General features: G+C 51.8%; 1 protein-coding gene across 4 annotated transcripts; it reads left to right on the top strand.

Moving 5' to 3' along the window:
• Nucleotides 1-1,828: 1,828 nt before the first annotated feature.
• Nucleotides 1,829-26,155, top strand: FAM83H (family with sequence similarity 83 member H). 4 transcript variants are annotated; one of them, XM_063397336.1, is made up of 5 exons: nucleotides 1,829-2,151; nucleotides 18,509-18,969; nucleotides 20,281-20,445; nucleotides 20,757-20,881; nucleotides 23,241-26,155. In XM_063397336.1, exons 2-5 carry the CDS (start codon nucleotides 18,523-18,525, stop codon nucleotides 25,882-25,884), a joined length of 3,381 nt encoding a protein of 1,126 aa, XP_063253406.1. In that variant the 5' UTR covers nucleotides 1,829-2,151; nucleotides 18,509-18,522; the 3' UTR covers nucleotides 25,885-26,155. The 4 variants fall into 4 exon arrangements, with proteins under 4 accessions (XP_063253406.1, XP_063253265.1, XP_063253336.1 ...); XM_063397195.1 differs by lacking the exon at nucleotides 1,829-2,151 and adding an exon at nucleotides 6,070-6,790; XM_063397266.1 differs by lacking the exon at nucleotides 1,829-2,151 and adding an exon at nucleotides 6,657-6,795.
• The last annotated feature ends 93 nt before the right edge of the window (nucleotides 26,156-26,248 follow it).

Genomic DNA, 26,248 nt, shown 5'->3' with positions numbered 1-26,248 from the left:
CCGGGACCGGGACCCGGAGCGGCGGCACCGCCGGGACCGCCCGGGCCGGGACCGGGCCCCGGAGCGGCGGCACCGCCGGGACCGCCCGGGCCGGGCCCCGGAGCGGCGGCACCGCCGGGACCGCCCGGGCCGGGCCCCGGAGCGGCGGCACCGATGGGCACTGCCCGGGCCGGGAGCGGGCCCCGGAGCGGCAGGGGCGGGGGCGTGGCCCTGTCAGGTGATGCGGTCACGTGACGGTGACGCGCCCCGATGACGTCGCAGTGACGCGCTCGTGACGCGCTCGTGACGCGCAGTGAGAGGCGCGGGCGGGCCCAGGCCGGGCCCGGGCAGGTGCGAGCGGAGCCCGGGAGAGGATCCTGGAGCGGATCCCGGAGCGGGTCCCGGAGCGGATCCTGGAGCGGAGCCCGGGAGAGGATCCCGGAGAGGATCGTGGAGAGGATCCCGGGAGAGGATCCCGGGAGAGGATCCTGGACAGGATCCCGGAGCGGATCCTGGAGCAGGTCCTGGAGCGAGGGCACTGAAACGGCTCCGGGAGCGGCTCGGGGCCGGTGCTGCGCGCTGCCGAGGAAAAGGTGTAGTTCTCTGCCTGCAGAAACCATTGACCTGCAGCTGTGACGAATTCTCGTTCATTTAGTAGCCGCAATAGCCCTAAGCCAACATTCTGAATCAGGACCGCCGTGCAGTGCGGCTGTTTCTCTTGGCGGAGCGCAGAGGGGACGCGCAGGGCCGCTGCCTGCAGAATCCCTTTGCCCTCTCCACACGCTGCAGCAGAGTTTGTGTGAACGGTGGAGTCACAGAGCTGAGCTGGGAGGGACCCGCAGGGATCACCGGGTCCAGCTCCTGACACCGCACGGGACCGTCCCCAGCAGTCTCCATGTGCCAGAGAGAATTGTCCGAACACCTCTGAGACTCTCGGGCGTGGTGCTGTGTCCGCTGCTCTGGGGAGCCCATCCCAGTGCCCAGCCACCCTCGGGGTGAAGAACCCTTCTCCAATACCCAACCCAGCCCTCCCCTGACATGACCTCAGGCTGTTCCCTGCATCCTGTTGCTGGTGACCAGAGAAGAGATGTGTCTGCACCTCGTCCCCTGATAAGGAATTTTCAGACTGGGTTGAGTCTGGGCTAGAAATTCAGACGTGTGTCCCATGACTGCTGAGGGTGGAAGCTCTGCCAGTGCAGGGGTGAGCTCTGCCTCTGGATATCCTTGTTCCTGTGGGGGACCAGCCAAGCAGGTCTGGATTTCCTCTCAATCAGGTCATACTGGATGTTCTGAATCCCTCCTGTCCGCGTGGGGAACCCTCCAGCGTGGTCAGAGGTGACCTGATCCCAGGGATCTCCCTTCCCTAGGTCAAGGACCCTTCCTGGGTTTTTCCCCAGAAAGAAAGGATGGCCAGGAGAGCTGAACACTGGTAAACAAAAAACAGCAAACCCTCACAAACAACTTCATTCCCTGGTACCCAAACAGGGCTGCTGTGTAAATATAACACTGATTCTTTGCAGATTATTCCCCATCAGCCCCATTAATTGAAGGTAGATTCCTTTAAAAAAGCAAACAACTTCTAACAGTGAAACTGTGCAAGACCACATTCCTGTTCCCACTCCCAGAGCTCCATTCAGATGTCAGTTCTTCTTGTTAGAATAACGTGGGATTTCCCCTCAGTTCTTTACAATAAAAAGTCACTGTGAAGAACTAGAGGGGGATGACTTGTGCAGCCACTGAAGAGACTTTTCCAATTCTGTCAGCAGAGCAGGGAGTGGGAAATGGGTTAGGGACCAGTGAGCTGAGTGACCAAGCCTGCAGTCACTGCAGAAAAAATCAGCTCAGTGCCAGTCAGTGCCTGGGACTCCTTGAAACTGAGACAGCATGAAAACAGGCAGATCACGTTAAACAGCTTCAGAGCAGACAGATAAAGGGCAAAAGCAAAGCTGCACTTAAGCCAGATAATCTGATATGTTCAAATGCAGAGCCTGAACAGATCAAACCCGGAGCAGCAGCTGGGATGAGTCACCAGTGTGGAGTCAAGGGGAAGATTCACCACCTTCTCCTCCATGATCAAGGAGCCCACGGATCTGCACTGCTAAAGAGGCGACTCTGGAAGGAGTTCCTGTTCTCCAGGTTACCTTGTCTCTGCTCGTGGCACCTTTGGGGCAGGTAAAGTGTCTGTTCCTGGCATTCTGGCAGTGATCACAGTGGGCCACTGGCTCCTTGGTGGATGTAGCCAGGGGCCGAGTGTGGTAGCTACAGAATCATGGAACGTTTTGGGTGGGAAGGGACCTCAAAGCCCATCCAATCCCACCTGCCACGGGCAGGGACACCTTCCACTATCCCAGGCTGCTCCAAGCCCTCTCCAATCTGGCCTGGGACACTTCCAGGGATGGGGCAGCCACAGCTTCTCTGGGCACCCTGTGCCAAGGCCTCACCACCCCACAGAGGAGAACTTCCTCTCAGTACCCCATCTAAACCTACTAGAAGCCAAGCTCCCATCAGGTCAGATTTCCATGATTTCAGTTTTAAAATAATGGAATCACAGAATCATTATGGTCACAATAGACCTGTAAGAGCATCAAGACCAACCACCAGCCTAGCACCACCACATTCACCACTACACCTTGTGCTTGAGTGCCAGATCTTCACGTGTTTTGAATCTGAGGGCACAAATCTGTGCAATCCCCTCTTGATCAGTGCTGAGACCCCTCACAGTGCTCCTGTTCAGGCTGTTGAGGGCTAGAGCAGTACCCCAGCATGACCTGTCCAACACACGTGGGCTGTGTTGGTTCCTGGGGAGAGCAGTGCAGGAGAGCTCTCCCTGCTGCTGCCCTCCTACTCGGGGTGTTCTCGGGGTGTTCTCCCCCTGCTTTCCTCCTGCTCAGGGTGTTTTCCCTCTCCTGCTCAGAGTATTCTCCCTCTGCTGCTGCCCTCCTGCTCGGGGTGTTCTCCCCCCGCTTTCCTCCTGCTCGGGGTGTTCTCGGGGTGTTTTCCCTCTCCTGCTCGGGGTGTTCTTGGGATGTTCTCCCTCTCCTGCTCAGGGTGTTTTCCCTCTCCTGCTCGGGGTGTTCTCGGGGTGTTTTCGGGGTGTTTTCCCTCTCCTGCTCGGGGTGTTCTCTCTCTGCTGCTTTCCTCCTGCTCGGGGTGTTTTCCCTCTCCTGCTTGGGGTGTTCTCGGGGTGTTTTCCCTCTCCTGCTCAGGGTGTTCTCTCTCTGCTTTCCTCCTGCTCGGGGTGTTTTCCCTCTCCTGCTCGGGGTGTTCTCTCTCTGCTGCCCTCCTGCTCGGGGTGTTCTCTCTCTGCTTTCCTCCTGCTCGGGGTGTTTTCCCTCTCCTGCTCGGGGTGTTCTCGGGGTGTTTTCCCTCTCCTGCTCGGGGTGTTCTCCCTCTGCTGCTGCCCTCCTGCTCAGGGTGTTCTCTCTCTGCTTTCCTCCTGCTCGGGGTGTTTTCCCTCTCCTGCTCGGGGTGTTCTCCCTCTGCTGCTGCCCTCCTGCTCGAGGTGTTCTCGGGGTGTTCTCAGGGTGTTCTCTGCTTTCCTCCTGCTCGGGGTGTTCTCTGCCATGCTCTGCTGGCTCCGAGAGCTGCAGTCCCAGCAGGAGCAGCCACCACAATCTGAAATTAGGTCTCACACTCATTCCACGTGCTTTGTTTCACCCCGTGTGTTAATGCAGACATCCTCAATCTGGGACACGAGTGTCCCTTGTTCGCAGGCCAGTGGCAGAGGGAGCCCAGTAAGACTCTGGTGACAAACATTAATTACCTGGATTACTGCTCTAATCCAGTGTAACAATGCAAACACATTGTAATTCATGAAAGCCAAACAAACACTGCTTACACATGTACACTGCATTTACAGTGAAAGGAGAGTCTCTAAAATAACCACTAATAGTGGTTAATAATAATATCTTGGAAATAATACAATAAAATAAACACAACTAACATTCAGAATAGAAAAGCGGCAAAACTTCATTACTAATTCCCAAGGGGAAGGATACAGGTCTTTTTATTCCGCTTTAAAATCAGCAATTCCAGGTAATATTCACTCAGGAGTGCAAAAGAAATTGGCTCAGGAGAGGTCAAACGTACTCTAATAAAACGTTGGTGTATTTGTGTATACAGCAATAGTGAAACTGAAAGTAAAAACTTCCTGTTTGATATTCAGATGTCAGTTTTGAAAGCTGGAACAGAAAAGGTCCACAAATACCATTTAAGTGATGGGGGAAAGAGAAAATGAGAGGATTTAAATGTTTTGTATTTAATAGTGAGAAGACTGAAAGGTGATAATTGTATTTACATTACTGAGAAGTACTTTAGTCAAATACAGGTTAAGAGACTTAATTAAGTAGATTAAACTGGTGTGAGATAAAGGCTGAAACAAGAGTGTAGGGAGTAGTTCTGACCACAAACTTTGTGAAGGCCAGTGTGTTTTCACTCGGATTTCTCTCACATAATAACATCTCAGAATAACTCACACAGGTCCCTGCTGGCTGATAGAATCTAAAAGCCAAACTTCACAAAGATTTTAAGTTCCTTTGCAGTTCATTCCAGACTCTTACAAGTCGTCATTATTTAAGGATAAAAGGTTTGCAAAGCCACACACTGAAACCTTATAGAAAAATGAATGAAACACTTTGAACCTGTTCTGAGGGATTTCACCAATTCATATTTCAGTACCATACAGAGAAAAGCTGCAAACTCATATTGAAACTGGCTTTCCTTACAGGCAGGAATGCTTCAGCTCGTTCTGAATCACAGCTTCAGACCAGGGGCACTTATCCAATCTAAATTTATGGCTGAGATATCAGATGGTGCAGCTCCCTTGTATCCAGTGGGGTTCAGTTACCGTTCATCTTTTTGGTCTGGAAGATCTGAATTTCCCCCCTGAACATCATGACACCATTCCAAGATCCGTGGGATGAGCATGGGATGGCTCCAGCCACCTCTGCAGGAGTCACCAGTGTTCGGTCTGATAGATCCTGCCTTAAATAGCCATATCACAACCGTGACACTACCAGCAGTGTCAGCATTTCTGGGGCCTCAAAACAGATCCTTTGCAGTTTTCTGATGACAGAAAAGGTATTACATCAAAGACATAAACAAAGGCAACACTACATCCCATTAGAGAGCAGAAGAGTTCTGTCCACAGGGAAGAGCAGTTGATGAATCGTTACCTCAATTTCAGTGCCTGAAGGGGCTCCAAGAGATCTGGACTTTAGACAAGGGCCTGGAGTGACAGGGCAGAGGGGAATGGCTTCCCAGTGCCAGAGGTGAGTTTAGCTGGGATGCTGGAAGAAATCCTTCCCTGTGAGGGTGGTGTGGCCCTGGCACAGGTTTCCCAGAGAAGCTGTGGCTGCCCCATCCCTGGCAGTGTTCAAGGCCAGGCTGGATGGGGCTTGGAGCAGCCTGGGATAGTGGAAGGTGTCAATGGCAGGGAGATGGAACTGGAGGTGTAAGGTCCCTTCTAACCCAAACCTTGATTCAATGATCACTGAGTCCGACCGCTCCCCCAAGACCTCCACTAACCCCCGTCCCCAAGTGCCACAGTCACAACACTGTTAAATCTCCACCACCGCCTGAGGCAGCTGGGGCAGGGCTACACAGCTCTTTGCAGGAGGAATCTTCCAAATATCCCACCTAAACCTCTTCAGGTGCAGCTTTGAGGCCATGACCTCCCAACCTGTCATTTATTACCTGGGAGCACAGCCTGGCTCCCCCCGGCTCTACTCTCCTGTTATGGAGTTGTAGAGAGCAAGAAGGTCCCTCCTAAACCCCCTTTTCTCCAGGCTGAGCCCACCGCCCCCAGCTCCCTCAGCTGCTCCTGGTGCTCCAGACTCTTCCCCAGCTGTGTTCCCGTGTGTGGACACGCTCCAGCCCCTCGGTGTCCTCTCCGTGAGGAGCCCCGGGCCGGGGCTACCCGAGCAGTGCCCAGCACCGGCTGCCGCCCCTCCTCCCGCCGGGACCCCTCAGCCCCGCTCGCCGCTCCCGCCCCGCCTGAGTCAGCGCCGGCCCGGCCCCGCGGCGGCGGCGGCGGCCGGGCGGGACGAGCTGGGACATGAAAGGTGGAACAGGCGCTGCCACGCCCGGGGCTGCGGGGAATCTCGCTTAACCCTTCCCTGCCCGCGGGGCCCCGGGGACGGTGATGGGGGCAGGCAGGAGGCCACGGCTGTCGGCCTCAGGCCCCTGTCACGGCACCCCGAGGGACACGGGGAGCGCGGCCCCGCCGCAATGGAGAGGGCGCTGCCGCCGACCCCTCCTGTCGCCACTGCCAGGAGCTGCTGCTCGTCTGTCCCCAACAGACCCAGGGCACGAGAAGCGCCCGAGGAGCCCAGATCCCCCTTCCTGGGAGCCGCAGGGCTACGAGCGAGCTGGGGCGGGCGCGCAGGGCCCTGCCCGGGGCTGTGCTGGGGGTCCAAGGGCCGGGCCAGGGGCTGCGGCCCGGCCCTGCCCCGCTCCCAGTCCCGAGCTGGTCTGACAGGCTCGGGGCAGACGGAAAGGGAGAGGCCTCCGGCGGCTCAGGAATGCGCAGCCCTTATCTCTGGCTCCCTGCGCGCCTGGGGAGGGAACAGCTCTCCGGAGTTTGCCTTTCTCTCGCTCTTACTCACCCCCGCTCTGCCCTGGGTGGAGCCTCGCTCGCCTGGCTCCCAGGTGAATCAGGTTGCAGGCACGTCCAAGGGAGCAGCGAGTGACCCACCACCTGCCCCAGCTCACCTGGGAAGGCAGAGAAGGGTGGAGACCTCGTGGGTACCTGTATGGCCGCCTGAGCCAGGGAGTGACCCACTGCCTACCCACCACCTGCCCGGCTTCCCTGGTAAGGTAGGAGAAGGGCAGATCCCTCCGGGGGTACCTGTGTGGCTGCGTGAGGTGAGGGCAGGGCCGGGGAGGGTCTGTCCTGCTCCTCTGCCCAGGGCTGAGCACCCGGCATCGGGGACAGGGGATTCCACAGGCAGTCCAGGGGCAGGAGGTTGCTGCTTCTGCAGGAAGGCCTCCGTGGCTGGAGCTCCCAGTCACGCCATGATGGCGAGAAGGGAGAGAGACAGGAGGAGACGAGGGAGGCAACGGGGGTAAGAGAATGTCCCAGTGCTGGCAGCTGGGACTGGGGACAGGGAGGAAATGGACCCAGAATGTCCCAGTGCTGGCAGCTGGGACAGGGGATGGGGAAGAAATGGACCCAGAATGTCCCAGTGCTGGCAGCTGGGACTGGGGATGGGCAGGGAATGGACCCAGAATGTCCCAGTGCTGGCAGCTGGGACTGGGGATGGGCAGGGAATGGACCCAGAATGTCCCAGTGCTGGCAGCTGGGACTGGGGATGGGCAGGGAATGGACCCAGAATGTCCCAGTGCTGGCAGCTGGGACTGGGGATGGGCAGGGAATGGACCCAGAATGTCCCAGTGCTGGCAGCTGGGACTGGGGATGGGCAGGGAATGGACCCAGAATGTCCCAGTGCTGGCAGCAGGGATTGGAGGTGGTGAGGGAAGGGACTGGGATGACAGGGGAAAGGGACCCTTCTGTCCTTAGATCAAAACCTCTTATCAAACACTTCACGCAGTTGTGTCCCTTCCCCTTTGAGAAATCCTTAAGGAGCAGATATTCCCAAACTCGGCCTCATTCTTTTGGAAGAGTCTTGCGGCCTGATTGAGCTGCCCATAGCAGAGCCCCAGCTGGCCTCCAGTTTGGACCAGGAACACAGTAGGGATGTTTGGTGAGGAGACTGGCACAGAGGGGATGTGCTGTGAGGGCCAGGGTGGGCAGGGAGCTGGGAGCAGCTCCTGAGGCCCCTGCACTCCCCACACACGGACTGGGTGTGCACCCGAGGCCCACGAGCTGGCACAGTCATGCTCGTACAGGCAGGAGCACGGACAGATGCGTGTGCACAGGCGTGCACAGGCACACGGGCTGGCACTCGCTGAGTTTTCCATGGGTGTAAGCCCGACAGACCTCAGGATTTGTGTGTGAGCAGAGGAAGGGGATGGGTCCGTGTTGCTCACGCTAAATTGGCCAAGGTCAATAGGGGTCAATTATGGATCTTGCCTGGCCTGAGGATTGAGTTCTCCGTCTCCTAGAACAGTTAGAAAGGGAAGAGGCACCTGTGAGGGAACAGAAGTACTGATCACATCCTTCTGCTCCTGAAAACATCTGATCTGTGGAAGCTGCCATAAGCTCAGCTGCAGGAGAGGCCAAAAATAGGTCAGTAAAAGCAAACTACCCCAAACCAGAGCAGTGACAGTGACAGCAGTGCTAAACATTGGTTCCCAGTTCCCTATGCATAAGTTTTCCCTGGATTAGGAGGCAGGAGAGCACAGTGTGTCCCAACCCCCTCAGATAGACACATGGGAGCTGCCTTTTAGGGAGAGAAAGTTGTTTTCATTTTGGTCTCACTCCCATTTACCTGAGGGACTTCATAGTTGCATTTGAGGGGTAAAAAGAAAGTTGAATTTGCTGTGACCTGGCAATAGGGATATTCTGAGGGGAGACAAAAAAGTCTTGCTTTTCATATGGTTTAGGGGAAGTTGCATGCCAAAGGAAAAAGTTGTTGTTCCCCCATCCCTGGAAGTGTTCAAGGCCTGGATGGAGCTGGTAGCAACCTGGTCTATTGGAAGGTGTCCCTGCCCATGGCAAGGTGGTGAAACAAGATGGGTTTGAAGGTCCTTTCCAACTCTAACAGTCTCTGATTGTGAGATTCTGTAAGTCTGGAAATGTCTGTGTGCTTGTTTGAGAGTAGGGTCATGGCTCAGGACAGATTCACCCATGTTCTAGACGTAATTTTTCTGGTAACTGCAACTTTCCAGGCAAAGGAAATTCAGCTCCAAACCCTGCAGGACTGTAGTTCTTTGCATTTCGCAGTTACATGGGACACATCTGGACTCCTTACCAGGCCCCATATGCTGAATTGTATCTTAATGAGGAAGAGGAGATTGATGAGTGCATTTCTAAAACAGTGTGTGTGGGAAGTAAAAGTCAAGGGCAGTGTATGGTTTTTCTTCTCCAAATTACAATTTGTCCTTTTTTTTTTAAGTTCTCTGTTTTAGGCTTCCTTATTCTTGCTACCTTTTGAATAAAAACCCAGGGAAGGGGATTGGCTGAAGGACAGTGAATGTGGCATGAGCATTGCTAAGGTAGATTTGGGGACATGGGTTAGTGCTGGCCTTGGCAGTGCTGAGAGAGTGGTTGGACTCCAGGGTCAGGGGGCTTTTCCAACCCAAAGAATTTGGTGATTATTCAGATAATCTGCTAAGAGACACCTTTTGCACACAGGATGACATTTAATTTCCAGCTGCTGTAAACATCAGGTTTGGTGCTGGTGACTCTGCACGTCTCGGGTTTCCCTGTCCACTCTGTGCCTTTGCTGCACGGGACAGTTCAGGCTGTGGGACACACTGACAGGTGTCTCAGTAACCACTTCACAATGAAAATTACATGGGATTCTTCTGCACTTTTCCCTTCTCTGGCCTGCAGAAAGATCTCCTGGATGTTGTGACTGTCTGGCCACTTTCTTGATTCCCCAGCACAGGGTGTTCTGTGGGATCCCTTGCCAGAGTAAGCAGAGATGAGTGAGAGCCCAGTGGGTGTTGAAGGTGCAGACCAGGCTCCCAGTTCCACTCTGTCACATGCCTGTAGCCTTTGGGGCATTCACTGCTCATGTGAGACACAGAAAGAGTTCTTGGACTTATTTATCAGGGTCAACTGCCACAGTATGAATGTGGAAAGTGCAGCTGGGATCTCTGGAAGCTCAGTGAAAAATTGATTAATTGAAGCAGTTCCTCCTCTGATGGCCAAAAGTTCTGAAGTGAAACTCCCAGCAGCTGGCAGGGGTACTGTCCTTTTCTTAGTGGTGACTGAGATCTGAGTGAAGAATGGGGTGACGTTCTCTCAGATGATTAACATGGAGTGATCAGCTCTTCAGATGACCAGAGGAGAAGATCTGGGAGCATTACATGGCATTGTAACAGGAATAACAAATTCCTACCAGAAACTCTGACAGTAATCCAGGCTTTGGGCTACTGCCTGGAGAGGACATTGAGAAGGAGAACAGGATAAGACTCAGCAGGAAATGCAGAGAGAAGAATGGAAAGAGAAGAAATAAGAATTAGGACTCAGCAGAGGCAGTTGCAGCTATAAAAGTGTCTAGTCCAAGTTATCACCCATATTCCTCTGTCCTGTTCTGAGGAATGTTCCTGAGCCCTGCTTGGTGAGAGGAGCAGTTCAGGGAAGGTGTCCAGCATCCATTGTCACTCAGCCTTGGAGGGTTTGGGTTGGAGGGGACCTTCAGGACCATCCTCTGCCATGGACACTTCCAGGGCTGGGGCAGCCACAGCTTCTCTGGGCAGTTTCCTCTTTGCCCCACTCTTGAACCATTCCACGGCCACGTCGTCTGGCCAAAGTAGGAAATTCTGGGCTGCACTTCAAAACTGCATCTGCTGCACCCCTGTGAGACTGGCAAGAGCCTTTTCAGCAGAAGTCCAGCTCTTAGGATGGAAAATGAGCAGAAAATGGAAAATGCAGAAGCAGCCTCTGGAGATGACAAGCATGTCCTGCTGTTCATACAGGTTCTTCCTCTGCAGCAAGATCAGAAGGTGCTGGCTTGTCCTTCCATCACACAGTGCAGAATTAAAAACCCCCACACCTTAAACCATATTCGAGGAGACAGGTCCCTTCCCAGATCATTTACCAAGTACAACATTTTCTTGAGAGCAAGCTAACACTTTCCATGTCTCATTGTCACCATGTCTGCTCCAGTCATTTTCCCTCAGGCATTGCTGTCCTCTCCTAAACCCAACCCTCCCAGAACATCAGCAGTCTGTTTGCATAGGATCTTTCCTATTTTTTGAAGCCAAATATTTTCTTTTTAAACAATTGATTTGTAAACTTTGTGTACTGAGACATTTTGAAAACATGATTTTTTTTCACTGCCCACCATTAGGGATGTCAGTGACGCCACTGAATGTGGTGTCCAGGTCAGGTGAGGCCCATCACAGGGATCAAAAGGGCTTTAATTCATTTCTTGCCCATGGTTTGGAAGTCCTTCAGGTGTTGATAGCACAGAGGGGTTTGTGGCTGGCTGTGCAGAGTGTGGGCTGAAGAACAGTCTGCCTATGCTGCCTTTCTCTTCTTGGCTGTATCTAGGGCAGTGAAAAAATGAGATGGTTAAGCCCAGGAACGTGTGTCTGTACTTGCAGATAAGGGCTGTGGGGAGCAGATCGGCTCTTCCCAGCCCTCTGCAGAGTCTGGGATCCAGCCCTGCTTCCTCGCAGGCAGCTCTTCCTGGGTGCTGCAGGCCCGCGGCAGCCGCGGCTTGGGAGTGTCCCAAAGCAGCGGAGCAGGTCCAGCGGGGAAGGGATCAGCTGAGCCCAGCCTGGGAACTGGCTGTGCAGGCAGAACACGCAACAACAAGCACTGCAGTCAGCACGGGGAGCACAGCGAGCCAGCCCCGGGCTGAGGCATCAGCAGGGCTGGCACCAGGCTCGGCAGATGAGAGAGGAGGGGAGCACCGAGCCGGTTCCCTTTTGCTTAGACTGGGCAAACACGGTCCAGCGCCCTTGATTCACACCTGGCACAAAGGACTGGAGAAAGACAGGTCCTTTTGTTTATTTGTTTGTTTTAATCTAGGGCTTTGTGGTGATCACAGCATGTCTGACTGTGATTTCCTGCTGCTCTGTTAGGAGAAAAACACTAAAAGTCTATTGAAATGGAACATAATGTGGACAGGCACCAAATGCTGCCCAAGTCAACAGATTTGTGCTTTTCCCAGTTTCTGCTCCTATAATGAATCCAGAGGTAAAGGGACGGATTTTACCTCCAGCTTCATCTGTCAGCCACTTTTCCTTACATTAAATATTCCACAAACAGAGGCAGATCTCAGGCCAAGCTGAAGGGAAATTTCCCTTGGAGACTCCCTCCTCATCCCTGCCTCGATCATGGCACAGGGATATCAGACCTGCATGCTCCCTCCTTTCCATCTGTTCCTCTCCCTCTGGTGGTTTTTGGCCACGGAGGGGAGTGACTCCACTGGGAGTCCCCATGCACAGTGCAGCAGCAGCAGCCAGCTGTGTCTCTGGCACAGCCCAGGCAGAGGAGAACTGAATTCTGCTTCTCGCCAGCCCATTCTGTCGGCCTTCATCTCCCACTTGTTCAGTTTGCAACAAGCTGCTTCGTGCTCTCCTTTATCCACTGCCCCCGAGCATGGGAGGAGTTACTGCAAACAGTCCCAGAGCTGCCTTCTGTTCTCCTGCAGCTTCCTCCTGCAAAACCCACATCAGTGTGTGCAGGAGAGTGCCAGCAGTACTCACACCACCTCCTTTCTCTGGGGTTCTTGGGGCTTCCTGTGCAGGGCCAGGAGTTTGATTTGATGGCCCTTGTGTGTCCCTTCCAACTCGGGACATTCTGTGGGTACCTGCCTGTGCTCATGCTTGTCCCAGCCGCTGTATTAGGAGAGGGATTTCTTGGGGAGGAACTAAATTTTGCAGGTTTGTTTCTAAAGGTTTTGATCATGAGTGGTGATACTTGTAAATTTATGGACATAATTTCATGGTATGATCACTTAGGATAGCAGAGAAGTGCATGAAATGCCAAATAATGGTAACAGATTCCTGGAATGTATGAAGTGACACTGTGACACACAGGAGTGGGCTGGAACCTGCTGCTCTGGAAACAGGCTGCGGTGCTCAGTCTGGAGAAAACTCCAGGGACACCTGAGAGCCTTCCAGTGCCTCAAGGGGCTCCAGGAGAGCTGGAGGGGGACTTTGGACAAGGGCCTGGCGTGACAGGACAAGAGGGAAGGGCTTCCCACTGCCAGAGAGCAGGGTTTAGATGGGTTATGGGGAAGGAATTGTAGAATGTTTGGGGATGGAAGTGCCTTAAATCTCATCAAGTCCCATACCCCTGCCATGGGCAGGGACACCTTCCACTATCCCAGCCCCAAGCCCCCTCAGCCTGGCTTTGAACACTGCCAGGGACGGGGCAGCCACAGCTGCTCTGGGCACCCTGTGCCAGGGCCCACCCACCCTCACAGGGAAAAGTGTGTCCCCAATATCTGACTCATCCTCCTGTCAAAGTTGCCTCCCATCCTCTAGGTAAATTCTGGTGTGAAGCAAGGACAGTTTCAAGCAGGATCTTAGTAGGATGGATTGTGTGACACGTCAAGGGGGAATCTGAGTTAAAATTGTTGAGGTTTGAGCACTGAGGCTTTAGCAGACTGATTTGTTAATGTCTGGGAGAAAAATTAAGGGTATATTTGGCCAAACATGAGCACGTCTGTTAGAAGATGAATCCTATCCCATATTTCTTGGATATTATTATTTTCCATCGCCTGTGAGGGGGTGCAGATGGGCATATAACATATGCACTCAGTCACTGACCCTTGAGGAGTAATCCTGGCTGTGAAGCTTGGGGGTTTGGCCCATTGCAGGAGCCTTTGTGCATGTAAAGCACAGCAGGGGTGACACAGCCCTGCAGAGGCTCCTCGGCAGCAGCTGCAGGCCAGGCCAGGCCAGGCCAGTGACCTTGGGGCACCCCAGGGGACATGGAGCACCTCTGTGTGAACACCACAATTGCTCCCTGGCCATGGTTTGTTTGAACTTTATCTATGGTGACTTCCCCAAGTCCTAAGGGCTCGGTGATGGGGAGAAGTAGATTTCCCCCCTTGATGCCTAATTCACCTTCTGGGATTTTTCTTTCCTTGAAGCACCAGGGCCTTGGCTGCAGGATCTGTAGGGATGTTGCCAGTGTGCTCAGTGGTCTGAAGAATGTCTCAGGTCCTGTATTGGTGTTTTCTGCTCAAAAAGTCCAGCTTAAAACAGTAGCTGGAATTCTTTCCTAGGTCATATTGGCAGGATGAAGCATTGTCCTTTCCTCCTGTCCAATGCCGGGACAGTTCTCCCCCACTCCCCCAGGAACCTTTTCCTGGTAAGATTGTGACTGTTGAAGGCATGGAGGACACTGGTGATGTGCCTGAGCTTTCCTCTTCCCTTCTGGAGGTGCCCACAGGGCTTTTGGACTAAGGCACTTCAGGGCCTTGGTTTTCCAATACTGCCATGGGAATGGAAGGAGGGATGTTCAGGGTTCCTCTGGCTGCACACATCACACCCCTGCTCACAGCTGCGGGGCTGACAGGAGCTCTCCTCCTGTACCCACTGACAGTTCAGTGCCTGTAACTGCACACAGAATCTCTTCTTACCCATTATAAAGACCCCCAAGTGAATTGCCACACCTTATTCTTTTTAGCATCCTCATTTCTCCTCCAAATCCTCATTACTCACGTCAGAAGATTTTGTAAACTGGGACCAGAAATTAAAATAAAATGAAATGCCTTAATAAATAAAATAAACAAGCATGTAAGTAAGTAAAATTCTCTATTAATCAGTAGTTACAAGCTGAAAATCTACGTTTGGGGTATTTTCAGTTTGTGACTCAGTTTCTTTGACAGCTGTGATGGTTCAGAATTCCAGAAATACAACATTTGTCTTTTTCTGGGGTGAAAGAAGCTGCAGGAAATAGATTTGGAGGTGAAGTTCAAACAAGGAGCCAACCCCTCTTGGAGTCACAGAATCACAGAGTAAGCTGAGTGGGAAGGGGCCACAGGGATCATCGAGTCCAGCTCCTGGTGCTGCACAGGACCATCCCAGGAGTCCCACCGTGTGCTCAGGAGAATTGTCCAGATGCTCTTGGAACTCTGCCAGGAACCTGTCCAGTGCCCAGCCACCTTTGGGGTGAAGAACTTTTTATAATTTCCAAACCAACTCTCCCCTGATCCAGCTCCAGCTGCTCCCTCGAGTCCTGTCACTGGTCACATCCTGTCACAGATCGGTGTCTGCTCCCCCTCCTCCTGTCATGAGGGGGTTGTGGGGTGCAGTGGGGTCTCCCCTCAGTCCCCTCCAGGTTGCTTTAGGTGCCCCTGATCAAGGAGAGTTCAGCCTTCAGGGAGGAGTGCTAATTACTGATGTGTGTCCTGCCCCTCTGAGAGGAGACCTGAAGTGTTCCCTGAACTCCTGTTGAAAGGAACCAAGGCTTAAAGTATGGAATGCCCTACAAAATACATGGAATACACAGTTCTGGAGTGAAAAATTACCAAGGCACAATAAGTAATTCATCCCCTGTTTCCTGAGGCATGGGAACTGCTCCTCCACCAAATCCAGCCCTGCACTGGGATAATGGACACACTTGGAATGGATCAGGACTAGTTAAGGGAGAAGTGAAAAGATAAGAGTTTAAAAGCCAGTTCTGTCTTAGAAATCTCTCTCTGGCACACAAGTATCAGCCAGAAACGGTGTGTGATTGCTTCCATCTGATTTGGAGGGGAATTGCTTTCCAAATAGGGGATGATTTGATCCAGAACTGGAGAACCAGCCTGGCAGTCAGCAGCTCCAGGACACCAAATCTGACCCAGTGCCTCAGAGCTCTGCCAGCTGCAAACAGGCGATCCCAGGAGCTGGAACACAGCAAAACAAAACTCTAAAAAATCCATGAACCAAGTGCAGAATCCATCTGAATTCAGCAAGATGGGCTGTAACAGGAGAAATTTTATTTATTCCTTGACCTGAACTCAGCTCACACCCACCAAAGTGACAGAAGGTCATAAATAACATTTGGGGTTCCAGGTAATTTCTTCCTTTCTGCTTTACCTGACAGGGATATTTGAAGATTAATGAAATATCCAGAATTTTGTGCTTGTATGTATGTATATGTGTGTGTGTGTATGTATGGGTGTATAGCTATTTATTTATTTACTTACTTATTTTTCTAAACCAGCATTTTTCATGCAAACTGAGAATTCACCAACATGGTATTGTTCTTGTTGCAACCCAGGGAATTAAAATATGCTAACAACTAATGGAAACATGGGAGCACAAGATGGTTTGGGTTGGAAGGGACCTTAAAGCTCATCTTGTTCCAGCCCATGCCCTGGGCAAGGACACCTTCCACCAGAGCAGGTGGCTCCAAGCCACGGAGCACCTGCAGAGGTGGGGCTGACACTTATGGGGGCACAAACCCAACTTTTGGGTTTTATTTCACAGTTCTGAGTCATGTGTGTATTCTGAAGGAAATAACCCCCCCACAGACACACACACAGAGTAAGGGCAGAGTTTTCCAGGCCCCCTCCAAAGATCCCCTGCAGGCTCCCCCTGATCATCCCTGCCAGGCCAGCAGCCCAGCCCCACTGCTGTGCTCAGTGGGACCAGGACACCCCAGCTCCACGTCCGTGTCTCAGGGAAACCCATGAGACCATGAACCCATTTCCACATCGAATTTACTTCTTCACTGGTACCACTTTCCCTGCTTATTCACAAATGCACTGAGCACCACAAGCACTTGGGGAACTCAAGTGACTCCTCACTGTAAGAACTGGGAGCAGAGCCTGGCCCCCATCGGGCTGCACCCTCCTGTCAGGGAGTTGCAGAGCAATGGGAGAGTTCTCCCAGATCAGCCCAGATGAGCACAGGGGTTTCCTGATGTCCCTCCAGACCTACCACATGCAAGGTTAATTTTCTGCCCATTCAGTCCTTGTGCTGGTGGCAGAGATGCCCTGATCACAATTTGTGGTGTCTTTTCTAGACTGAGGAATCAGAGTTCAGGCACAAACCACCCTTTTTGGGATGTGAGGAATAAAACATCCATCTGCCCAGCCCACTCCAGCTGGGAGTTCCTCCTGAGCCTGTGGTGCTGTTTTCTGTGGTCCTACCAAGTAACAGTCAGTATTACCTGATGCTTATTTAAAGCTCAGTCTTCTCCCTCTTCATTTAAAACTGTAGTGAAATATTATATTAATCAATATAAAATTGCTTTGCCACTTGACCAGCAGGGCATTTCCTCTGCTGCCCTTGATTGTCCAGCAGGGTTCTTCTGATGCTTCTGCCTTTTAATGTTGCAGTTGGTCCTTTGTCTCTGACGCTCCCTCTCTGAACACTGTGAGCAGTTTGCTGTGGCACCACTGTCCCCTTTGTGGGTTATATCTGGATGAGTTGGAGATGTTGTACTTCTATCCAAGATTAATGGAACATGGGACAAGTCCTTAAAATGACATGACACTGCTGAAATAGTTAAAAGATGACTTGAGCATCCTGAAATCACAGAATCTCAGGATGGTCTGAGTGGGAAGGGACCTTAAAGACCATTTAGTTCCACACCCCTGCTGTGGGCAGGGGCACCTTCCACCAGAGATACATTCTGGAGTGCTCTGTGCTTTTTTTCCTCTTACACAGAGAAAAAAAAAGAATTAAGAGTGAGATGATAATTGCAGACAATTCAGTCTGTAAAGGCAGCTGCATGTGTGGACTATAAACATGATTATCTGTTGCAATACATCACATGTAGACGTGTTGGATTTTCCTATCCTGATGTTAAGGCCATATTTTTCCTGTTGTGTCATGCAGCTTTACCAGGAGTTTCAGCTTGGAGCAGGAGTAAGACAGAGCTGCTGTGTGCCAGGCAGGTGGTCGAGTAACCTGAAACCAGTTTATCCTTATGCATGTGGAGAGGAATTGCTTTCCAATTGCTTTCCTCTCCAGCTCTTAACACACGATAGGCTGAGTCTGGGTCTTTATCTTCCTCCCAGTCCAAGGCAACCCCTCCCGTTCTGGAAGCAGAAGTGTTGGATGGCAATGACAGCAGCGACCCTCACCTCCTGTACTCACCCTCAGTAACGTCACTCAGCAGGAGTCCTCACTCTTTTGGGGATCACGGGAAGGCTCTGCTGGCACCTCAGGGGTGGCGTGCAGGGAATGAACATTCCAGCATTGACATGAGTTCAGAGTGCTTTGAGCAATCTGTGGGTCAGTCAGATATTACTGTTGTGGCACAACAAGCTTTTCTTTCAAAAATGGGTTAAAATCAGATTGGTCTGTAGTCTCAAATAATTGTTCCCTATAGATAATTATCAACTATTGCATATGAGCCCCTTCAGCTCTTGTTTTTCTCAACATGAAGAGACTGAAGGAGTGATCACATCCCTCGTTTTTAATTTCTTCATTCATCTGATGAAGACTCCTGTGCCTTCTGACTGTGTTACACCAGCAGGACACCCCTCAACTCACCTGCACCATGCACCACCTGCTCCTGTTCACAAGCTGAGGTGGTTGTAACACCCAATTTATAAGGGTCCAAGGGTGCCCTTGGTTCAGGCAGGCACTTTTGGTTTAGGGCCGCATAGTAAATAACTTCTGTAGCATTTGGAAATTAATTTTAATGGAGTGTAGATAATAACCACCTACAGCTTTGATCTTGACTTTAAAACAAATTATAAATTGAAGTTTAACAACCATCAGCCTAAAAGAGAAGGTTGGTCACTCTGTTGGATGCGTTTGCCTTGCCTATCCCAGGGCTGCCTGGTTGATTTGTTCCTTATTTTGGCCCAGAACAGTTAACTGTGTGAAGGTAGTGGTTAAGTGGCTCACACCTCTGCCTAATTTTAGGCTCCCACGCCTTTAGACTGAACTTTCTCCAGCGTTGCTCCGTGTCCTGTTAACCTCTGCTCTATGAGGAAGATGTGTTGCTGTCATGACCCCGCTCTCAGGGCTGTTTTCTCTTTCCCTCCAGCTCTCCCTCCCCCGATGGCGCGTCGCTCCCAAAGCTCCTCGCAGGGGGACAACCCCCTGGACCCCAACTACCTTCCCCCGCACTACAAGGAGTATTACCGCCTGGCCCTGGACGTGCTCACCGAGGAGGGCAGGGAGAGCTACCAGCGCTTCCTGGCCGAGGAGGCGGCCCCCGATTTCCTCTGTGGCTCCGAGGTGGATCACATCATCCAGAACCTGCAGAAGCCGCAGTACGGCAGCCAGGAGGGCAGCACGGACACGGCGGGGGACAATGACATGGACGGCTCCTCCGGCACCTACTGGCCCATGAACTCGGACCTGGCCGTTCCCGAGCTCGACCTGGGCTGGCCGATGGTCTTCGGCTTCAGGGGCACAGAGGTGACGACGCTGGTGCAGCCACCCCCGCCAGACAACCCCAGCATCAAGGAGGAGGCTCGCAGGATGATCCGAGCAGCTCAGCAGGTGAGACCGGGAGAGCCCAGGTAAAAAGAGCAGAGGTAAAATCACACGTGTGCCAGAGAGCATCAGAATAGAGACTCATAATGCAGTGGTTTGGGTCAGAGGGACCTTAAAGCTCACCCAGTCCCACACCCCCTGCCACGGGCAGGGACACCTTCCACTACCCCAGGGTGCTCCAAGCCCCATCCAACCTGGCCTTGAACACTTCCAGGGATGGGGCAGCTACAGCTTCTCAGGGCACGCTGTACCAGTGCCTTCTCCTCCTCACAGGGAACAGTTTCTGCCCAATATCTCATCTAACTCTGCCCTCTGGCAGTGGAAAGCCACTCCCCCTTGTTTTGTCACTCCAGGCCCTTGTCCAGAGTCCCTTCTGAGCTCTCTTGGAACCACCTCAGGCACTGGAAGAGGCTGTAAGGTTTTCCTGGAGCCGCCTTTTCTCCAGACCGAGCAACATCAGATGCTGATTCCCTTAACTTTGCTTCCAGAACCTGACAAAGGAGCAGGATGATTCAAATCCACCACTGACTGCACCAAAGCTTGTCTCTGCTCTGCTGTCCTAGGCCATGCTAAAATACACCAAGAGTTCACAGAATCCATTAGAGATTGGAAGGAGCCTCTGGAGCTGGTCCTGTCCACGCCCCTCCTCAGAGGAGGTCAATTAGAGGGTCACTCAGGATCCTTGAGCATCTCCAAGGGTGCAGACAGAACCTTTCTGGACAGCCTGTTCCCACGTTGATGGTCTCCATTCAGTCTCAGAGGATTTTCTGTAACTGAGCTGTGATTTGCTGTGTTTCAGTTCATGTCTTGTCCTCTCCCTGGGCACCACTGAGACTTTGGCTCCTTCTTCCTCACGCCCTTTCCCTCAAGTATTTATGCTCAGGGAGCTGGGAGGGACAGGACCTGGGAAGCTGCTTCCCTTGTAATCAGCACATGGATGAAGCTGAACAGTGGCTGCCTGAACACTGACCAGGAAGTTACCTAAAAATGGCATGTGCATGTTGGAGTGGACCAGCTCCACACACCATCCAGTGTGATTACAGCCAAAAAATTCATGGAATCATTGGATTGATAGTCGGGAAAAACACAGGGAGGTTTCCCCTCACCTGCTTACACAGAACATGCACCTTCCTGGACAGAAATTCTCTTTCCAGTTCAGAGCCCACAGTGCTTGATGGAACCTTTAATGGGGATGTTTCCTGTGTCATAAGGAGGCTGAGATGGGGCAGTGCAGCTTTGGGGTGTGAGAAGCTGGGAATCGTGGTCAGGGCGTGAGGCAGCACAGGTGGGTGACGTGTCCCTTTGTCCCTCCCCCAGGTGGTGGCAATTGTGATGGACATTTTCACGGATGTGGATCTGCTGTTTGAGGTGCTGGACGCTGCTTCTCGCCGAGTGCCTGTCTACATCCTGCTGGATGAAATGAACTCCCAGCTTTTCCTTGACACAGCTGCCAAGTGCAGAGTCAACCTGAACTATGTGGAGGTGAGCAAAGACCTGCCCTACCCGGTTCGTGTCCTGTGACACAGAGGGCCAGAATGGCAACAAACACCTGAGAAAGGGGAGAACGGGCTGCAGCCTGGGAAAGATGAGGGTGAACAAAGTGAGGAGAGCTGGCACAACATGGGGAGAAGGCTGAAGATATGCTGAGGAAGGGTTTGTACATCTGTGTCTGCAGGCAGAACCACTGGAACTGGACAATGCCAGTGGCAGGATGGGGTTAAAAGGAAACGGGGAAGGAGGGGCAGGGGAGGGAGTGAGGGTCCCGTCTGAGTCAGTGCCTTTCTGGTTTGCAGTTCCTGAGGGTGAGGACAGTGTCTGGCCCAACCTACTACTGCCGCACGGGGATGTCCTTCAAGGGGCACCTGAAGGAGAAGTTCCTGCTGGTGGACTGCATGGTGGTGCTGAGTGGCAACTACAGGTGAGGAGCCCTGGCCAGTCTGGGGAGACACAGGGGCTTTGTGCAGGGGCTTTGTGCAGGGGCTGGCTGCAGAGGAGCCCACAGGGGCTTTGTGCAGGGCTGGCTGCAGAGGAGCCCACAGGGGCTTGGGCTGGCTGCAGAGGAGCTCACAGGGGCTTTGTGCAGGGCTGGCTGCAGAGGAGCTCACAGGGGCTGGCTGCAGGGGCTTTGTGCAGGGCTGGCTGCAGAGGAGCCCACAGGGGCTTTGTGCAGGGGCTTTGTGCAGGGGCTTTGTGCAGGGCTGGCTGCAGGGGAGCTCACAGGGGCTTTGTGCAGGGCTGGCTGCAGAGGAGCTCAGCTCCCATCTGATCCATTCCAGGGAGAGTCTGCCATAGTGTGAGGAGTTTAAGGTTTGCATCTTAGTCTGGACCAAATGAACTTTGACCTCCACTCACAGAACCATAAAATCACAGCATGATTTGTGTGCAAAGGGACTTTAAAGCTCATCTTGTTCCACTCCCACAGCCCCCGTGGGCAGGGACACCTTCCACTGTCCCAGGCTGCTCCAAACCCCATCCAGCCTGGCCTGGGACACTTTCAGGGATGGGGCAGCCACAGCTTCTCTGGGCAACAGGGAAAGGGATGGTTTTGTGGTGGGTGGTTTCAGTTAGGCTTGAGATCAGCCATTAACACATTACCATCCTTTTGGGAATAACAATCTTACTGGCCAAGGCATTCATTTTTGGCAAAATAAATGTTTTCAGTGAGTTGCAGTAGAAGAATTTCTCCTTCTCATATTAAAAGGGTGATGGGATAAACGCCTGTCATGCTCTAAGAATGTAATCACAGAATCACAGAATGTGATTGGTTTGGGTTGGGCAGACCCTAAAGCAGGGAGACCTTCTAGGCCACACTGCTCAAAGCCTACCATGAGTTGCTTCTTGTGGTGGAAGATAAGCAAATGGAATTAAGGGTATTTTAAAACACAGTATATGAAGAAAAAATTACAAGAATCTGATTAAAGTGCAGATTCCTTGATAATAAGATTCCACTTTGGTTTTTTCTTTTTTCCTGATGTTTGAAAAGAATTATTCAGATTTGATGCTGTACCAAACAACTAACTGTTCCAACTGGATCATTTTTTGTTTATGAGAACATCAAGTTAATGGTTCAGGACACTTCTGCCACACTCCCATGTGCTTTGGGCTTTCAAATATTGTATCATTTCCGAAGTGGGAAGGTGTGGAAGTGTTCAAGATAAGGCTCAATGAGGCTTGGAGTAACCTGGACTAACGGAAGGTGTCCCTGTCATGGCAGAGAAGATGAAACAAGGTGTGCTGGTCCCTTCCAGCCCAAACCAGTCTGGGATTCTGAGAGAGAGGCTGGTGAATTGGTAATGCAGCATTCTGGCACTTCCACATGGATATCAGGGACAAGGGTTTTGCTCACTGAAGGACACTGAGTATAAATTTTTTGGGAAAAGTACTCCATTTTGTAGTTGAGGTAGATATACCAACTAAAGAAGTCCTTGAGCCCAGACAACCCCAAACCAAGCTTCTTTCACATTAAGAATTTAAAAATCTGTGGGGAAAAAGAAAACAACAGTAATTCTAAGGGGTTTGTCCAAGCCCAGCAGGAAGCCAAGCCTCACAAAGGTGTCCCTCACGATTCCCAGCAGCTGTGGTAGAAAACTGTAAAGGTTTTCAACTCTTGGGTTGATACAGTTTTAACAGCTACAGCAAACCTGCACACACAGGCAAGACAAAATAAGGGATCCCTTCCCTGCTGCCCATCAGGCAGCAGATGGGAAAAGAAAAGCAGAGCTTGATTTGGGAAGATGAACACCATAATCCTGAACATCTTCCTCCCTCATTTCCAGCCCATCTCCTTCTGTTCAGTCCCCCCCAGACTGCGTGGGTGGAAGGGTTGTGCCCCCAGGAGTGAGATCTTGGGTTTGTCTTTTTGGAGGTTCCTGTTGGGACATCTCCCCAGCCTTTGGGGTCCCTGACTGGTGTCACCTGCCGGGTGCTGAGGGTACACACTGACTGTCCAGGTCATTGCTGACAGGTGAAGACAGGAACATCTGCTTCACAGAAGGATTATCACCAGCTCACACCCTGGGTGACACGACTGACTGGCTTTTTGGAGCAGAAACAATTTATTGCCTTGTCAAATTCTCTGCAAAGATGTGATCCCAAATCAGTCAAGCTGTTAGTTTTGGGAACAGTCATGTGTAACAAGTAGCTGCAGAGGATTTTTCTGCTGTTATTTTGCCCTATTTCTGCCTGGCCAGAAAATTTAGAATTTGCTTCAGGTGAGCAAATGTTTTAATGAGAACAGGTACAGCTGAGTAACTCAGTGACTTCTGTTCTCTCTGCAGTTTCATGTGGTCGTTTGAGAAGATTCACAGGAGCATTGCACACATCTTCCAGGGGGAGCTGGTGGCCAGCTTTGACGAAGAATTCCGCATTTTGTTTGCACAGTCGGAACCTCTTGTTCCCCCAGCCAACCTCCTGGCAAAGCCAGAGAACACGTTCGCCATGGCTCCCTTTGGCAATAACATGCCTTTCTTTCCCAAAAAAGGCCCCCTGATGTTCCAGAGGGACGAGAGTCTCTTCCCCTCCTTCATGGACAGAGTGGATCCAGACAGGTACTTCCTCTCCAACTTCCGCCGGGACGACATGCTGCGGCACACCGTGGAGGGCTCGGCCATGCGCATGTACAAGAAGGTGGAAATGGAGAACTCCCAGATGGACCCTGTCAGGGGCTTTCTCCGCTCCAAGCAGCTGGAGCTGGACGCCTTCAAGAGACACAGTTTTGCAGAAGGAACGTTTGAAAATTTTGCTTCTGCCAAGCAGTACACACGGCAGATGTTCATGAACAACATGGACGAGTTCAAAATCCAATCCAGTCACTTCCAGAAGGACCAGTTCTACCAGTACCAGTTTGAACATCCCCATCTTTCTGGTAGACCTCAGGGATTCTTTGAGAGGATTCGAGGGGGGAGGCCAGGATTCAATGAACTGGAAGACTACGTAGAGGGACCCCGATACCCCGAACTGGAGCCCAGTTTCCAGCAAGAGGGTTTCCCCTTGCGACTGGATTACGTGCCTTCAAATTCTTCCCGGGAGGTGAGACATGGCTCTGACCAGCTGAACCCCGCGGGCAACGGCCCCATGGGAATGATGCTACGGAGGCAGAATATAGGACAGAAGTTCATTTGCCAGACTTCTCCCACGCAGAAGCAGAGCCTGGAGCAGCGCCTGTTCCTACAGGACAAGGAGGAAGACCAGGATGACGACAAGAACACGCAGGAGAACAGGACAGGGCTACGGAACTGGAGGATTTCTTCGTACCTCAGCGCGTACCAGTCTGAGCCAGAGGAAGGGCTCCCGATGCCGATGGAGTCCGAGGCGTACAACGACGCTCCTGGGGATCCCCTCACAAAGCACCCCACTGACCTTGTCCCAGCATTCAAACCCCCCACGCCTTTCCTTAGCAAGCCACTGGGAATCGACAGTGCCAAGGAATCTGCAGATCCTGACAGAGCAGGTGAAGAAACCTCCATAATGAAACCAGATGCCTTCAGGTCCAGAATAAATCCCTTGATCCAGAGGAGCTCCAGGCTCAGGTCCTCTCTGATTTTCAGTGCTGCCAAATTAGATCAGCCCAACACCACAATAGAGAAGGTGCAGATGATCCAAAAAGAGCAAATGTCCAGTGAGTTAACAAAGGACAATGAAACCATCAAGACGGCTGCCTCCTCCAAAGTGGCCGAGCTGCTGGAGAAGTACAAAGCTGTGGGCAAGGACATGGAACGGGTCACCCACACCAAAGCTGTTTCAGGCTACCTACAGGAGGAATCCCAGAATACAGAGAAGAAATGTACCAAATCTGTGCAGTATAAGATTCTGGAGAGCAGGGTGCTGGACTCCAAAGACTCCTGCAGTACTTACAAAATGCATGGAGAGCTGGACAGAGCGTTTGGAGTGGCCTCATCCACCCCCCAGCTTGGGGACGCCTTGAGTAAAGATCCCCTGGCACACCTTGGCACCAAGGTGGACAAGCTGTCATCCCGATTTTACCCCATCGAGAACAAACCTCCTCTTCCAGAGAAGGAGAGCCTGATATTTGTAGGAGACACTCAGAAATTGGCTCTTCCAGAGAAGAAGGACAGAGTGACCTTCAGAGAAGACTCTCCAAAATTAGTCAACACAGAAATGAAGAAACCACAGGTTAGGACAAGTACTACATCCTCAGTTCTAGAAAGCCTGTCTAGAAGTCCAGGGTCTGACAGCTCTCTCAACAAATCTGAGGAAGAGTGTTCAAAACAAGAACAAAATCCCATGGAGTTTTTAAGAAAAGGGTCACTACGGCTGAAGCAGTTTTTGAACCCAAAAGGTGAAAAGAAACTGGAGGAGGAACCTGCTTCTGAGAGTGGGAAATGTGACAAGCAGGCAGTGGTGCTCAAGCGATCATCCACAGGAGACTGCCAGGAAGCAATGGAGGAAGAAAAATCCCACAAATTCGCAGCACCGCTGCCCCCCAAGAGCAGCCAGACAACACAAGGGAGGTTCCCCTCCTCCACAGCCAACATCCTGTACAGCAGCAACCTGCGTGACGACACCAAGGTGATCCTGGAGCAGATCTCTGCCAACAGCCAGAAGAACAGGGCCGAGCTGGCCAAGCAGCTGCCCTCCACCAGCAACCCTGACCTCTCCAGGTCCACCACAAGCTTGGAGAGAAAAGGGGAGAAGGAGAAAAGCTGCAACATCCACAGGTCTGAGAGCTTTGGGAGCCAGAAACGGAACTTCCAGCGGCAGCCGTCCGAGGACAGAGACACCCTCCTGAAGAAAATGGAGAACATGCGGAAGGAGAAGCGAGTGTACAGCAGGTTTGAGGTGTTCTGCAAGAAGGACGAGCACACAAGTCCCAGTGAAGAGGAATATGACACAGATGCCAAAGACAAGAAAATGGGAAAATTCATGCCCAAAATCCTGGGGACCTTCAAGACCAAAAAATGATCCTAGAGATCCTATTTAATTCCATTTAATCACTGACTGTCACAGGGAAACGAGGAAGAAACTTGTCTATAATCCTGATGGCTATGATGGCTACAATGGCAATGCTCTTTTTGGTTAGTGAGCAGAAATATATCCAGCATGAGCCTCCCATGGCACAGTTTGCTCAATAAAGTCAGGTGGTATCAAACAACTTTAACACAATATGTTCCAAATAAAACAATTAAAATGACAACATGCTTAAAAAACAAGTCTCTGTTACTGTACAAAGCTAAGTGATAGTCTCTGTTAAACCCAAGGAATATTTTCAGCAGAAAAAAAGATTCAAATTTTAGAAAAAAAAATAGAATAATAGAAAATTCCATAG

This window comes from Prinia subflava, chromosome 1 (assembly GCF_021018805.1).
Source record: "Prinia subflava isolate CZ2003 ecotype Zambia chromosome 1, Cam_Psub_1.2, whole genome shotgun sequence".
NCBI lineage: Eukaryota > Metazoa > Chordata > Aves > Passeriformes > Cisticolidae > Prinia > Prinia subflava.
The sequence above is the reverse complement of the archived record's forward strand: the minus strand, read 5'-3'. Positions and strand labels throughout refer to the sequence as shown.